Source organism: Solea solea, chromosome 19, assembly GCF_958295425.1.
Source record: "Solea solea chromosome 19, fSolSol10.1, whole genome shotgun sequence".
Lineage (NCBI taxonomy): Eukaryota > Metazoa > Chordata > Actinopteri > Pleuronectiformes > Soleidae > Solea > Solea solea.
In genome coordinates, this window is record NC_081152.1 from 4777039 (window position 1) to 4794031 (window position 16993).

At 40.0% G+C, this 16993-nt stretch overlaps 1 protein-coding gene across 1 annotated transcript; it reads left to right on the forward strand.

The window, feature by feature from the left end:
* The first annotated feature begins 2468 nt into the window (after nt 1-2468).
* LOC131446781 (KN motif and ankyrin repeat domain-containing protein 1-like) lies at nt 2469-14437 on the forward strand. The gene is made up of 11 exons (XM_058618224.1): nt 2469-2558; nt 3220-5691; nt 6031-6183; nt 6659-6767; nt 6856-7035; nt 7148-7235; nt 7799-8018; nt 9306-9448; nt 11929-12129; nt 13242-13343; nt 13430-14437. Exons 1-11 carry the CDS (start codon nt 2522-2524, stop codon nt 13496-13498), a joined length of 3774 nt encoding a protein of 1257 aa, XP_058474207.1. The 5' UTR covers nt 2469-2521; the 3' UTR covers nt 13499-14437.
* The last annotated feature ends 2556 nt before the right edge of the window (nt 14438-16993 follow it).

Genomic DNA, 16993 nt, shown 5'->3' on the forward strand with positions numbered 1-16993 from the left:
TATATTATAATATTGCACTGGAAAAGTAACAAACTACACACAAGCAAAATAAAAGAGATGGAAAAAAGCTATACAATCTTGATGTTGTCTAAAAACAAGTCAGAAAGACATCATCAATATTTTACTGAGGCCTGTTCCTCACCTGACTGACTCCCAGCAGCACCTGCTGTGGATCATGTTGACAGCTATGGCACATGCGCTCTGATGTTTCCAACTCCTGGCTGGTGTCAACAACTTTCAAAGAGATGTTTCACGTCCCTAAACAACAGACAGAAAAGGAACAAAGATGAAACCTACACTGTTAAATATTGATCACAGTGTTGTTGGATGGTTTTTCAATTGATGAAGCAACGGTGAGCCGATTATTTCTGACGTCTTCATCACCCGCCATGTTGCTGCAGGTTCCGCCGTCTCCTGCTGCACGGGTGAGTGACTTTCTAATGATGATGGGTAAGAAGTGAAAGCCTAATGACACGTGTGACCTTTATTTTGGGTTTTTCCAAACGGTTACAAAGTCCTTCACATGCATTAAATAAAACACACATATTACAATAAGGGAATACAAACTCTTGTATTAAATCAATTAAAACAGTTGCACAATTTTTGATCGTTTTCTGTTAAATAATAAAGAATGTTCACTGTAAACCCCATTGGATATGATGGTATGTGCCTCAAACTGTATCCAGGTTATATGACCAGAAAATGGTAAATGCAGATGAATAACAAATGCAAAATGCATTTTAGTTCATTAGATATTCCATGAATTAAATGCCCTAACATTTTTGTCATCTTTTAATGGTACTGAGGCAATTATCTAGAAGCAGAAAACACAAACTCTGCTCAAAGACAAAATATCCAGTGGCCCCTAGGGGTCAGTCTACTGTCACTACTGTGCAAGGATACAAGTGCTGCTTTGACAATAGAAAGGATGCATTGTATGCAGTGCATTAAATGCAAACTTAAGTCCCAAATATGTGTTTCATTCAATTGTCTATGGTCTGGCAGCAGCATGAATGGTACTTGTGGTCATTGTGGCTGATTGTGCAATCAGCTTGTTCAGGTTATTGGTTTTATTGCCAGAGGCTTGATGTCACACTTGATGCTACTTGTTCACACAGGATTCAGATGAAAAGTAGAAAAAAACATGGGTGCCACTCATCTATTTTTCTACAGTGTTTATACATACATACATACATACATATATATATATATATATATATATATATATATATATATATATATATATATATATATATATATACACATATATATATATATATATATATATATACATATATATATATATACATATATACACCAAGGTTATTATAGTTAACCCCATTACTAATTGAAACTGAATTGTGTGTTTAGAAAAACAAACTAAAACTAACTAAAAATGTGCTTCTGTCAATTAATTTCATATATAATACTTTTGGGTTCATATGAAGTGTATTTATGTTTTTCTCTGATGCGAGTTTTCAGAGGTCATTGAATTTGTGTTTGTTTACGATGGACACAAGGCGATTCAAGTTAAACATAAACATAGTTAATTGGGTTGAGTTGGTTCATCAAATTAATTCAATTTCAAGTCTTTTATTGTTTTTTTATTATTATTTTTCTCATGTTTTTACTGAGATTGAACTCCCTGAGATCCTTGCTCACAAACAATGTGATGTCTCTCATGAGGGTTATTTATTATTTATGTTGTTATGTTCATGTGTTTCTTTAATCTGTTGGTTATATTTTTTTTACCTTACTGCACAATAACTATAGCCACTCCTCAGCACTATGATGCACATTTTGTACTTTTGTACCTAATACATTTTTAAAATGGCATCTTTTATGATTTATAGGGTTTTATGACACAGTACTTATTATGACCATTTTGAACCTTGCACCTGGCAAATACTCCATATTACCAAAAACTAAAACCAACACTAAAATGAATAAAAACTTATGGAAGCCCTTTTCTGCCAGAAAAAAAAGAGGTACAACTTATATATATATATAAACTTATATACATATATATAGAGTGGGATATATACAGTGGGATCCACCTGCAGCACAAAACATCATCAGATAAAATCACATTGACTGACGTCTTTAAGGGGATTTCTTTACAAGGGCTCATGCATTAACTGCAGTGGGTTTGTTTACGTGCTATATTTGTGAGAAGGTCAACTCAAACGCTCAAAAACAGAAGGTGCTTACTGATGAGAAAGTGATATGGCTATACGCAGTGATGAGTCAGTGTTGTGCACCGAGGCTTAGCCTTTGTGCTTTTGCAGAATTAACAACAATATGTGAAGGCCTGGTGTAGCATTTCCTTTATGTAAGCACTGCACGGATAGAGAGTGAGAGAGAGAGAAAGAGATTGAATGAATGATGGAGCGGGACTTCACATAAAGGGTAATTATCGAGATGTGAAGGATAGTTTGTGTTTTTTTTCTTTTACTTACAGATATATTCAGAGTCCTAACAAAGATGTTGGTCCATTATTGATGACATTTTAAAAACAGTCATGGCTCAAGGCAGCTACATCTTGAAAACGGTGCCAGGTAACTATTACGATTATTACATTCTTTTTTGAAACATAATTTGTGTATTTCTGCATGTACAGTCCACAAAGTGTTATTTAGCTTCTTCATTTTATACCCCGGTGTAGCCTGATGGAAATTAAAAACATGTATGTATTGTGTCAAGAAGAGATTTCTTTTACTTCTTGTTTGTTCACTGGAAGACATACTTTGAAGATCTGTCTGTGGTTAACAAAACCTGCCAAGAGTATGGTCGGACGTTTAGTGGGAGAGCTGCAAAGTAATTACAGAGTGGGTTCAGTCTATGTAGAGAGACATAGCATTTGGAGCGAAGTGACTACTGAAAGCAGAATGTCTACACGATTGGAAAATCCTCCCCTGTCCCTCCTCCTCTTGTGGGACAGACAGGGCTTATAGTCAAGAAAGATTTCAAGGTGACAAGGAGAAAGGCTTTTAGCTCAAACAGAAATGGTTCCTGGTGAGTGCATCACACTGAGGTAAGGAAAGAAATACTAATTGTAAGAGTCGTGAGGATGCAGCATAAAGCAGTGTATACCTATAGATGAAAGGATATTGTAGTTTAACAACATTTTGAATAAATACTGTTGTAAATGTGAAGTCTAGTTTTAAACTTTAACATGTGTTTTGTGTTTTTACTATTTTTGTTCTGTTGGTCGAACAGGCCAAAGCACTGAAGTCAGTGTTTTTGACTACTTGGGGACTGACGGTTATCAGTCAGACGTGGACTACCTCAAGTGTGTGGACAATTTCCAAAGCAGCTCCACCATTAAGAGGCTAAGCCTTAAGAGGCGGCCCAGAGTGGCTGTCAATCATGCAGACAAAACACAGAGTGGGATTTCTTCCAGGCAATGTCATTCTGAAGAATCCCTGTCGTCATCTAGCACCGATGACACAAGGCAACCTGGCGTGCCTTCCACAACCAGGGGTCGACCACCCCTCCCTCGTCCACATGGTTCCTCCTTGGATAACAAGCTTTTAATGAACGACGGACCAGCAAAGTCTCAAATACCTACAGAGTCAAAGCCTCAGCCTGCTGTAAGATCCCTCGCTTCACAACGATCGAACCCTGTGGTGGAAAAGACCAACAAGAACCTGGAGCAGGAGCTGAACAGGCAGCCTCCGCCTCAGCCTCAACCTCGGCGACGGCTGGCCAGCTTTGGAGGAGTGAGCTCCCCAGGATCACCGTCCCCCTTCACCAGCCCAGGAGCTTTTAACCAGAACAACAATTGGAACAAAGCAAGTGACACAGACGGTCAGAAGCACGTCCACCTTAGCTCATCTCTCGGCAGCAGAGGCAGCACGGGGTGCCTGAGACTGAGTCCGCAGAGCTCTGGTAGAACCACCCCAGTTACAAGCGTTGGCTCCCTCCACCTGCAGCATGTCCGTGATCAGATGGTGGTCGCTCTGGAGAGGCTGAAGGAGCTGGAGGAGCAGGTGAAAACAATCCCGATCCTTCAAGTAAAAATCTCAGTCCTTCAGGAGGAAAAGCGGCAACTCGTGTCCCAGCTCAAGAATCACAGCGGCAATGAGGACATGAGCGATGTCACCTGGGGGAGAGCTTATAGCATAGAAATGTCTGATACTGAGAACAAAGTGAATACTGAGGAAGAATGCGAAGGTGAGAATGACCCCATTAACCCCAAGGAATTTAAGAAACTAACTGAAGAAATGAATGTGCTGGAAAGAACAATTAAAGGAGGACATTTACATGCACGGAATGGGGAAAAGACAGTCACCGAAATGAGTGATAATGGCATCATGTTGTCTAAACCAATAAAAGAAAGCAAATATATGGATACTAATCAAAAGGACACAAGGTCCGTTACAACACAGGTGTCAGAGGTGAATCTTGGAATTTGCACAGACAGGGAAGAAGAGCTGTTAATTATTGGCGCTTTGAAGGAGAGAATTTCTCAGCTGGAAGCAGAATTAAAAGAATCAGCCCTCCAGACTGAGATGAGCCGTCTGAAACTGGAACTTCAGGCTGCAGGAGCGAGGAACAGAGCTGGCAAAGCATCTCTTACAAGACCGTCTCATGTGAGCACAGGCGTCGACGCAAGGCCTCACACGATGAGCCAGGGAGTGGGCAATCACACAGAGTTCAAGGACGCAAGCACAGGAGAGGCACGAGTGGTGAAGACTGTGGGAGTGTCCTGCTGTGGACCTGAGTTAAAGAATGTTTGCACAGGACCAGACTTACCCATGAGCCAGTTGGAGGTCAGAAAACGAGTTGAAACCAGGGAAAAGGGGGTGGGGATTCACGTTTTCACAAACACACAAGGAGTCGTGACGGAGATAAAGTTGTGTGATGCAGAAACCAACACAGAGGTACCATTAGAGAGTCTGGTGTCAAAGAGCAGAAGCTGTCATTCAGTGGCTTGTGGAGACTGCTCTGTAGATGTGATCATCTGTGAACCAAAGGAAGTGGTTTCTGAAGGCATGATCACAGACCCAGTCAGAAGAGCTGATCTGGGAATCATGGCATCACCACTGACGGCTTCACAGCGAACCAACACCGTATCCAGCTCCGTGTCTCGCTCTACCAACACCGGACATGCCTTCAGCATAGACACCAGCACTAATACTCTCATCAGTACCCAAGATAAGCACACTAACACGACCCAGACTGTTACAAGGACGGTGTCTGTTGGGAACAAGGTCAGAGACATCAAATGCTCCCCAGAGACCCGTACGATCGGTGTCGGAACTTCAACTGTGGCAGGAAATGCCTTAAAACCAATCGGCACAGTAACCAAAGACGCTGGTGTTGGGTATATGAACGTAAATGAGAATTTCCTGGTTGGACTGAAAACCCGAAATATGGCCTCGGGACCGTCTCATCTACCTGACCCAATCAAAACAAGAAGCATCGGCGTGGGGGAAGGAAGGATACGGGATTTGTCAGTTGCATGTAGCACACCTGGCCAGAGCTTCCAGCAATCTCCACAGGCCCAGTGGGATCTTGAGCTGAACCATTACATAGAGAAGATGCAGAAGCTCCTCGGGGAACATGGAGACCTACTAACAGAAGACTGCACTAAGCGAGGAAATGGCGGCTCCGAGTCGTCCTGCAGTGACGACGCTGCATCACACGGAAGAGGAGAAATCCACCATGGAAATTCTCAGCCTCCAGGTGACCTTGTCAGAATGTTGTTTGTTTTAAAATGTACCCTGTGGAGTTTTACTTTCACACTTTGCCTTAATTCGTTCATTTGCAGCAGAGCATCAACACTGCCCACGTTGCATTTCTTGGATTGAAATGACCACAAATTCTGAAAAAGCTTGGAACCAAAGAACATACTGTAACTTACTAAACACTGCTTACTTGAGTTTTTTATTGCACTCATCAGATCTTCCATAAAATTGCTCAGTGGCACCACTAGTGGTCATGAATTCCACTCGGTACCTTTAATGTTTACGTGTTTGTAATGTAGGTGAACATCTGTTACCGTTACTGTTCTTTCTTCCACAGTCAGCAGAGAGTTTCAGTGTTCATCTCAGTTTCCAGTCCACTCTTCGTCATGCGATGAACCAAAGTCAGGAATCAGCCAGCGGGGTGGCAATGAATCTGAGGTGAAAAGAATGATACAGATGTTAGAACAGCAGACATCCTCAGCTCTGCAAGGTAAGAGCGCATGCTCAGTGCAAACCATGATGCTTTAAGTTACTCTGTGCAGAAGTTTGTTTAGCACTCCTGAGGTCAGTCCAGTTTGAACGTGTGTGTTATGCTGAAAGGAAGTGGCTGCCTTTCACTTGGCAGCATTGAGCTTTCTGTGGGTTACACTTGCAATGTTTGGAATGATATCTGGTTTTGGAAGGCAGCGCAGACCACATAGCAGTTTGTGGCGGAGAGTCTAAATATGAATGGCTTCGTAGGAGGAACCGGTGTTTGGAAAACATTCTCTTTTAGAAGCAGGCCCTCAGATTTGTAAAAATACATTCAATATTTAAAAAATAATACATATTCTCACTCAGTCGTGCCAAGATCAACCTCATTGGTTTGTAGCAGTTACATGTGTTGCCTTTAATAAAATGGACTTTAATACACAAGACTGCACGAGTTCATATGTTAGAGGCTCAAGCTCCACTGTTATTTCTAGACAGGTCAGCCAACGGTGGTGCGCTGCGGCCTATGATCAGGAAACAGAACGGAGGCCAAGGCGGTAGCAGCAGCAGGAGAAATATGAAGCTTATGAAAGTGACAACGGGGTAAGCGTTAGACGTCGAAACTAAAGATTTCACTACTTGATATGATAGCACGTTGTCAGTGTAATCATTATTTTTCTTTTTCAATAAGACTGGAGCCCATGCCAATGTACGAGCTCTTCGCCAGCGAGAAGGTGAACGCTGAGGAAGTGGAAAAGAGAGGGACTAAAAAGTTAAGGGGAGCCTCTCAGGACGGAACACAAGCAAGAAAGGGCAAAGGTGGATCCAGCAGGGGAGTGAAAGGGTCTATGAAGTCGCACTCGCAACAGAGGTAATATAGGAGTCAAGGCGCCGCTGCACTGAAGGACCACTGCATCAATCTCACTACATGTGTCCTCTCTATTGTGAAGCGACACTAACCTGTAGCAGTTTATCTCTTCCAGGTGCAAGTTAAGCGAAAAAGTCTTCTTCTCTTGTCAAGCCTTAAAGGTGCATCTAAGTGACGACACGGCTTTATCCAGCAGGGAATTGGTAGGTTTAGCTCTCTATATTTATTGTAAGAACAATTGAGGGGTGAGTGTGTGTGTGTGAGAGAGTGTGTATGTGTGTGTGTGTTTAATGGCATGTCACAGACTGAGCGTGGGGAGATGCCAGAGCAGGGCGTGTTCAAGTTCTTCCTTTGAGAAAGAAAACGCTCTCCAGACACAAAAAGCACTTGGATGGGTTGACTCTGTCATTTTGTGACGTGGCATTTGGTTTTTTTTTCTCCCTCAACTGAAAAACAAACATAATATGTCTCAGTATAAAGGAGACGCAGAGGAACTTTAAAATCAAGATAGATTCCACAATGAAACTTGAAATAATAAAAAACACACTGGACACACAGTATTTGCTAAGGAAACAAAGGCAGATCCATCTTCCTTTGTGATGTTTTGGATTTTGTTTGACGATGATAGTGCTGCTTTTTGTTGATGATGAAGATGTTGCTATCAATTCAAAGCCGACTGCTCTGCACAATGACCGCAGATGCATGTGAAGTTAGACTTTTATTCCCGGGTAAATGTTTTTGTCCTCACTTTTTTCCCTTTTTGCAGCACGACTGTCTGCAAACACTGCAGCACGAGTGGTTCTCCGTGTCCAGCCACAAGTCCGCCGCTCCAGACCCTGTGGCCCACTACCTGTCAGCGTTGAGCGTCATTTCACCTGCAGTGATGCAACACGTCATCAACATGGCTGACGGGAACGGAAACACAGCGCTGCACTACAGCGTGTCTCACTCCAACTTTGGGATCGTCAAGAAGTTGCTCGATACAGGTACGACACACTCGAGCTCATCTCCTGATCACGATGGATCTGATTCATTGTGAAGAAAAACATGTCTTCTTAAAAACCAAGTATGTAGTTATAGGAAGATTTTGAACTTCTTTGTAAATGCAAGTTGAGAATCTGTGCACAAAGTTCTGTAATACAATAGGAAGTAAATAACCATTATATTCCATTAATTCCAACACAATTGTTTAGTTACAGCTTGGCATGAATTTGATGCAGTTTTGTTTTTAGGGGACTTTCTTAAAAGAAATGTTTATAAATGAGGCTCAATCGTCCTCCTCGTCCATATTTGGTAGTTCCTCACGGTCAGAATTAATTTCCTTTTTTTCTTATAGTATAAGCAGAATCAGAGAGTTTGTCCTGCTCACATTTTACTATGACTTTATACTCTGGGTTTAACAGAATATTACAACAATAAATAGCAGAGAAAGCGGCAAGGACCCATTTTCACATAGAGGCCAGTGAATGCTCTCATTCAGTTCAACATTATTATGTTTCTCAAATGCACCTGGACCCTAAACCCTGGAACCTGGACCCTTTAACAGAATGAATTGACAAAGATTTACAGATATTTCGAGCAACCATTGAAGAGGAATTAGTTTTGTTGGAGTTTTTTTTTATAGTCAATTCTGTTTTAAAATATGCTCCTGCATTTATATAGAAGAATGATGAAATTTAAGAACTACAAAAAGAGAACTTTCATAAGGTGGAGAAAAAACCTACTTTGAAATAAAACACAGAATGATGTAGACCTAGTCCTTCCATTGTTTGTGGAAAATGAATAAAATCAAAATCAACCCACTTTAAAATAAATGAGGCAATTGAATTGAATTTTGTGTAGTTCATGCTCGATATAATCCTGTCTGACATAAGTACGTGAAATGGCTTCCCATATTTCAAACACAAGTGTTTTCAATAACACATTTGACGTAGACGTTTGAGGTGATGCACAAAATATTGACTTTTATTTATCGTCTTCATCTCTAAATAAGAGGTGTTGATTAACAAAAGAAAGAAATATTTTTTCAAAGCTACAAGGAGCCACAGATTGCAGACCCTTGGACTATGACGAATCAGGTGACAGATAAACACACAGGAAGCACTTACGATGTGGTAGTATGTAGTGTGGAAGGCAATGTTCCTATGGAAAGGTGTTGCATTTAAAATATCTTTCATAGAGCACTGACAGGTTGTCAGAAGTGGCTTTTAATGTTGGGCCATTTATTTGAGATTTTAACAAACTCTTGGGTGGGAAACGTGTTTATCTCGCAGAGGTGTGCAACGTCAATCAGCAGAACAAAGCAGGTTATACTCCCATCATGCTGGCTGCACTGGCGGCTGTGGAAACTCCAGAGGACATGGGAGTTGTGGAGCAGCTCTTCACTAAAGGAGAGGTCAACGCCAAGGCCAGCCAGGTGAGTGAGATGCACACTGTTCAAGTGCTTCAAGTAAGCCAAACTATAAAGTGCTAGTCATAAGTGCGATGTACTTTATTTAATTTATTTTTTTATTTTATTTTATTTTATTGTCGTCGTTTATGGTCTGTATTTATATTGAGCTTTTCTAATCTTGATGGTCTTTCATACCCGACACTGGGTTAAGTGTCTTCATTATGGATGTAGTTTTGTGCTCAGCATTGTGGAGAATTCACCATATGATGAATATTTTCCCTGAAACACAGGGAAACGCGCCCTCTGTAAAATAAACACGTGTACAGCGTGTCAAATTTAGAATGAAAACCTCTGTAGGTGCATAATGACTATGTTAACCAAGACGCACATCACGTAGGAGAGGTAAGGGCCAGACACACCCTTAAATACCAGGTGGGCGCCCCAAAAGTGAACATGGGACACAGAAAATCACATGACAACTTAAACTTCAAGATAAAATACAAAAATAAAAACTTCACATTCATTTTGTGTCATCATAACATGAAAAGGAAAGATAAAATAAATATCAGGTGTGTAATAAATTGCAGTACATTACAATGATGCTGCAGTAACTGACCCTGTTACAGCCTGGCACACATCAAGCCCAAACACACTGGAGCTTAGGTCCAAGAGTAAGAGAACCAGCCCTCAGCCCTCAGTCGAGCATCCTTCTGCTTCTTTTAGCTCACGCCAGTGAGTGAAAGCCAAACAAATCTTATTCTATCTCTCCTCCGGCTCACTTTTCTTCGTCTCCTCTGACAAAACCTTAACCCACTTTGGTTTGTATGCTGCCAATGAATAGTGCCGGGGGTGCCATTCACCCTGTTGTAAGTTGATGTACTATCAAAACGATCTCGGAGACATTATTTAAAGGTCGAAATACTATGCTGGGCTCCTTTAAGCCGTTTAAGTCTTTTTTTAGATGACTATGTGTATCTCAGATCTTAGAATATCAGCCCTCACAATCCCAATGAGATTTAAAAAAAAAGAAGGGAAAACAGCGTTTTAGAAAAAGTGAGCCGAGCACACTTGCACAGGAAAACTTACAGAAGTTTTGCATCACGTGACCTTTTAATACACATGGAACTGACATTTTAAAATGCTTTTTTTTGAAAAAGAAACCCAACCTCACACTGTGTTTTTGTGTATACAACCAATACACAACTTTGGGAGAACGATGTCATTGCCCTACATCTATACACAAAACGACACCATTTAGAGTCGGGGGGGGGGGGGGGGGGACCTCAGGTTGTTGATGCATGGATGAGGCCAAAGAAACAGTTGCAAGTCCTGCATTTACAGTAAGATTTCCTAACAAATTGACTTTAATTGGTAATGATTGGCTTAGTTTACATTAGTTTTACATAATCCCGTTCCTCCAAATTCAAGCATCTTCATCAGTGGTAAACTACATGTTCAGATGACCAGGCTGAAGTGACTTAAATCCTATTTTTCCTGTTGAAGTGACTGAAGTAAGAGTCGACTTCATCAAAGCATTGTTGACAAAAACCTGGTCTTAAGCTATGATTTGTTTTGTGTGTGTGTGGGTGTCCTATATCAGGTGTTTTTCTACTATGTATAATAATTTGTGTGGTGTCTTCTAAACCCATGAGGGTCGGGCACTTTTTGTGCAGGACACAAAAAAACAAGATGAAAATGAAATGAAAAATGAAATGTAGCCATGGGAAATGAGTGAGAAAGGTCACAACACAAACCCTGTCGCTGAAAAAAGGGTTGTTATCGACCTTGAGACACCAACAGAATCAAACACTCACGGAGGAGTGTGTGCACATGCATGCCATTTTGAAGGACAGTCAGTCACATGAATGTCAGATAGAAGACACTTGTACATATAAGTTTTTTTTTAATCATTTCCTATGATTTCTTTTGCTGCACTGCATTCAATTTACTTTGAAAGACCTCCATTATTTTTTAAATTGGTAAATGTAAATCTTTACAGATAGGTCCAGAATCAGCACTAGGGTAAGCAGACAAGAAAAGCAGCAGCGTCCAAACACAAGGAACAAAAGGCAAAGTCAAAAACAGACACAGTTTATTAAGCTGAAGAGCAAACACACAAAGAAATGCTGGATTGTTTACCTGGGAGGCAAGAGCAACTGGCAGGGAACAAAAGGAAACTGGGAGTGGAGGGGGGAGAAGGACACACAGGTGAAAACAATCAGGAACAGGTGTGGGTAATCAGGGCAGGAAGTAAAGATAATAGACACATATGGAGAAGAAACACTACAAAATAAAACAGGAAGTAAAGACACAAACTCAAACTAGAACTGAAATAATCCAGTTATAATAACTCTGTAGTAATTTCACTGTCTTGCATGTTCTGTTCACCGAGGTTGTCGAGGCAATGTATTATAATGTGAATGGTTTTTGAACGGTTTGTCATGTGTGGACAGCATTATTGACCCGGTTTCTCCTGTTTTTGACCGCTGCTCTTTGCTGTCCAGGCTGGACAGACAGCTCTGATGTTGGCTGTGAGTCATGGCAGGATGACCATGGTGCAGACTCTGCTGGCACTGGGGGCGGACGTCAATCTGCAGGACGATGAGGGCTCCACTGCTCTGATGTGCGCGAGCGAGCATGGCCACACTGACATGGTTAAACTGCTCCTCACACAGCCGGACTGCGAGGCCACGCTGGCCGACAGTGTATGTGACTCAATGCTGCCTCTTTTTTGACTGTGGTGGAACTTTAAATAGCAACTGGTCATGGATTAACTCATAATAATCTAGACTCCCGTTTTGAAGCTTCAGGATTAATGATTTGGCCAGCACCATGTTGAGGTTTTGCAAGTGGAGTTTCAGAGACATTCACCTGTAACTAAGCACCTATTGGACAATACTGTCAATCACACTGGTGTCAACTCATATGTACCATGCTTTATCATCTATTCTCTCTTTTAAATTGATTTACAAAATCCTATTGAAAACTAGCGCTTGAGATGTTTACTGATGTTATAAATCAAGTCACGGCACTGCTCGTCTCTACACTGTTTGGTATGGTTTTACATTGCTATAGTACCTCCTCATTGTGGGCGGAGTCATCATAGCACGGCTGCATGAAACTGCCGGGACTTTGTTTTACACACGACACACACACACAAACGAGTGACTTGTGACTGTATATTTAAAAGATACAGTTTTAAGATTCTCAGGTTTGAATTACAAAATCAAAGTTAACTTTAGATAGTATTTTTTTTTTATTTTATTTAATAGTATGATTTATAGCAGTGGTTCTCAAAGTTTTTCTTTAGAGGAAGAAATTTCCCGGGGGCCCCGCGACTCTCACGAAATTGTAACAATGTGTCAAGTATAACATTTATTGAATCAATATTAGAAGAAACATTTCACTTTTCTTACAATAATCTGTTGTGCAAATAACATTTTTGCTTTAGCAATACAAATAACCTCAATATTGCTTTGTGAGAAAGCAATTTTCAAATAAAAATATGAAATGTCAGAAACTTCTCAATTATCCAAACCTTGTCACCAGTGTAGATTTTGTTGTGGTATGTCACTTAAATGAGTCCGGGTCACAGTGAGACCAAAGGTTCTGCCTGCTAAACTTTAATTAGGACTTTAATTAGGACAGAACTTGCGCCCCCCTGGAAAGTCTCTACACCCCCCCAGGGGGGCCCGCCCCACAGTTTGAAAAAGGCTGATTTATAGTATGATTTTCATAGTCTAATTTTGTCATCTGTAACTGTACAATAACCTGAACAAACAGCTCTCCTAAAGGTTCTGATTTTGTGTGTTTTCAGGATGAAAGCACGGCCCTGTCCATTGCACTGGAGGCGGGACATCATGACATCGCAGTGCTCCTTTACGCTCACACCAACTTCTCCAAAGCACAGACAGTGCAGGTTCGTGGTCATTCAAACTATAAGTTTATCCTCTTACAGTTTGGTTGTGTTGTTTGTTATTTTACATTTCCATTGTGTCTTAACAGGCAGCTGCTCGCCACAGTGGAAAGCCTTTCTTCTCCTCCTCTGGTGGTAGAAATGACTTTGAAGCATGAATTCAGTGAGCAGATGCAGTATCAAAGCTGTCATTATTCACCAGCTGATCTCCAGTGACCTGTTATGACCTGTATAGCAGATGTATAACAGGGTTATTATAACAACATTTGTTACCTAAAATGTTCTTCATTCATTTAATGTTATTTTTTCTTATTTTTTTTTTTTTAAATAAGATATTTTACGACTTATGGAAGTTTCTCCACAAAACAGCTAAAAATGAAATGAAATAGGATAAAGGCATGCAAATCCATATTTTTTTGTGATTTATCTTTTATGTGATGCTTTGCAGTGTCAGCACTGCTTTAACGTCAGAATCACGATGCATGATAAATATTTTAAACATCTTTTATCGTGTCATTTTTTGTACAAAAAACCTATTTAAATTGCATGTGATTGCGCACAACTGCGGCACCATCGTTTACATGCGAGGGAATATTTTAGCACAGTGAGGGAATCATTGTTTAATTCAGTGGTTCTCAATTATTTACTGTCATGCCCCCCCTAGAGGACAGACTTTTTTCACGTTCCCCCCGGAATTGAAATACTATTGAAAACCTGATAATATTTATTTATTTATCTGTATAAATAAATAAATATTTATTGAGGCATTCTAATTTCTGTTAAACGTGAAGCTGTATTTTTTTTTTTATTTATAAAATGATACGTATGTGATGTACGTACTTTTTGATGCAGAATATTTCCTGCTTCTTTAAAGTTGGGGTGGGTACCATCTTTTTGGTCTCATTGATAATACATAATAACATAATAACAATACAATTAATGATCATCAATCACTCTATCATATCATAACATTTCAGCATGATAACTTCAAGTGATCAGCGAGAGAACAACACCAGACTTTAACTCATCACAGGGCAATTTCCTGGCTACAAATCAATAAAATCATAATTCAGTTTGATCTAAATACTTTTAGATTAGAGAATAAATGATCCTTACATATTCACTTTCTTTCTGACTTTCCTCTTAAGAACTATTGGTCAACCAAAAACTTAATAACGAGGTCAAAATACAGTACATGCTTGCATAACCTTGAAATATATCCCACCGCTTTCCAGTCTGGCAGACACCTGTTAGAATCATCCCTCAGCACCCATCTCTCTGCTGAGGAAGCAAGTTTTCATCATTTCCACCCTATCTGATATCATTATCTGTGTTCATCCTGTCCCTTGCAAATGTTTTTGGATATCCTTTAAAATGAACGGGACACTTTCAATTTGAAACATGCTTTGAGAGAACTGATATATATCAGTGGCCTCACAGCCTGCGTTACCGGTGTCCGTATATTCTTTAATCTATTCAAATTACAATACAATTTCAATCAAACGTCTGAATGAATGCGCCGTGTCCTTCCACAGTTTGGTCTGAAAAATATGAGCTAACTATTGAATTATGCATAAGCCGTGCACTTAAAAGACTGCATTGTTAAATTTGACATTTTATGTGATAAGCCATAAACAATAAAAAGTCACAAAACAAGTGTTCTTGAAATGTCATCAACTAAGTTTTTGCAAATGTCCCAAAACAAACAAACAAACAAACAAACAAACATGCATGGGCACACAGTGACTTCCCCCCTCTTAATTCTGTGCCTATTTACAAAGCTCATGTAAAACAAAAAAACAAAGAGTACCATTTTGTCCCATTACTATACGAGCTCACATGCGCCACTCAGACGACTCAGCACACAGCGACAGCAATAAAATTATAACGATATACAAGGTCCACCATCAAAATTTGCTGTTGCCATGGCAACAGGCAGCAGTTTTGAGCAAGTGGTTCTTAGAAAAGAAATATAGTGCTGAAACAAAAGCCGCTTTCACTGCTTTAATCCAGTCGCTGCACACTGAAATGTTATTGAAGTTGCGGCTTCTCCGCACTCACAACTTCAGATCGACAAAAGACGAACAAGAGGAGCACTTCATTTGAATCTCGTTTCACAGACCAATGTCACGCGAAGTGCACGTGGCAGGCAAATAAACGATCAGAATTTCATGCAAATGAATCACTCTGTGCTCCATTTCAACACATATATATACAGTATATATATATATATATATATATATATATATATACTATAAGCAAACTTAAGTGCTGCACTATTCAGTGCTGCAGGTTCTTTTCATCTTTTCATCAATAGATGTCACATATAAGAGTAAACATAAGAGTATAAACACAGATGGAGATATATACTGTATATATATATGTAAATGTAATAAGATTTGAGGATATCTCTGATGTATCTGAGATGACAAAAGTGACTCATAATAAAAGTGGTATACAGCTACATTATAGTGTATAAAATCTAGAGAACACACTTGAAGAGCACAAACCATGTGGCTCTGTTTCCCACAATCTCTCAGTGTTAGAAATTCTTTAAAAATACCTTGAATTTGGGTCTTTATCACCACCAGAAATGAAAAAATATCTCCCTACGGTCATAATCTATATTGTCAAGTATTGTTTTTAAATCAAAAACCATTCGTAACTTTTTGAGTTATGCTACTCAAAAACAGGCAGGCACATGACAATGTAGCTGCAAACATAATCCACAATAATCCTTGAACCATAGTTCACCAGGTACGCCTCACCTGTGTTATAGTTGATAGGCCGTTATCAATTTGTTGAAATGTGAGAACTAAATACTAAATTTAGGAATCCCTCCCAAAAAATAATTATTATTATGGCATAACTGAGGAAATTGACCGTGACGTTTGAGTGAGGCTTTTGTAAAACAATCTGGTGAAAGTATTGAAACTTTACTCCGTCAGCAGATCATGTGGAAACAGCATGGATCTACAAGTAATATATATATAAAAAAAGTAAAAGTATGAGAAATAGAACTAGAGCAGACTATCACCTGGAGAAACATGGCCTGACAGCACTGCTGCGGGTGGCCTGTTCTACCCGTGGGCATCATGAATGTCTTTCTGCTTCCTGTTCCAGGAGCTCGAGACCCACAACTGGCAAATCTGTGCATGACACATCTGGATCTGAACAACAGTCTGAATCCTTACGAGTGTGACCTCAATTGAGGGTCGTGCTACAGGCTCTTACACTTAAACTCAGATTTTTGTGTAAAGATTTTGGTCAAAAAACATTATTGTGATGTTGTGAAGACATTTTTACCAGGGCCTTACAACTTCAAAAAGACATTTTGAGGGTCAGGACTTGATTTTGGGGGGTTAGGATTAGGATTTGGAGTAGATTAGGATTACGCATGTAGTTAGGATGGTTATGGGGGTCTATGAGGGTCACACAACTATAGAGACACAAGTATATGTGTGTGTGTGTGTATGTGTGTGTTTTCCCCGGCAGCATTTTGCACAACATGCAGGGGGGAAAGAAACACTGATTTACACAAACCAGATGTGTCTGAACATCGGTCCAAACTAGAAAAAAGTCCAGTTTTCACAGAAACTAATGGAGCTCAGTGTTGCACAGATATTTTTTCGTTTCAGTCTTGGCAGAAACAA

Coding starts and splice junctions, on each gene's coding strand:
- LOC131446781 (XM_058618224.1), top strand. CDS start 2,522: ATGGCTCAAGGCAGCTACATCTTGAAAACGGTGCCAG. Junction 2,559..3,219: donor CATCTTGAAAACGGTGCCAG/GTAACTATTACG, acceptor TTGGTCGAACAG/GCCAAAGCACTGAAGTCAGT. Junction 5,692..6,030: donor TGGAAATTCTCAGCCTCCAG/GTGACCTTGTCA, acceptor TTTCTTCCACAG/TCAGCAGAGAGTTTCAGTGT.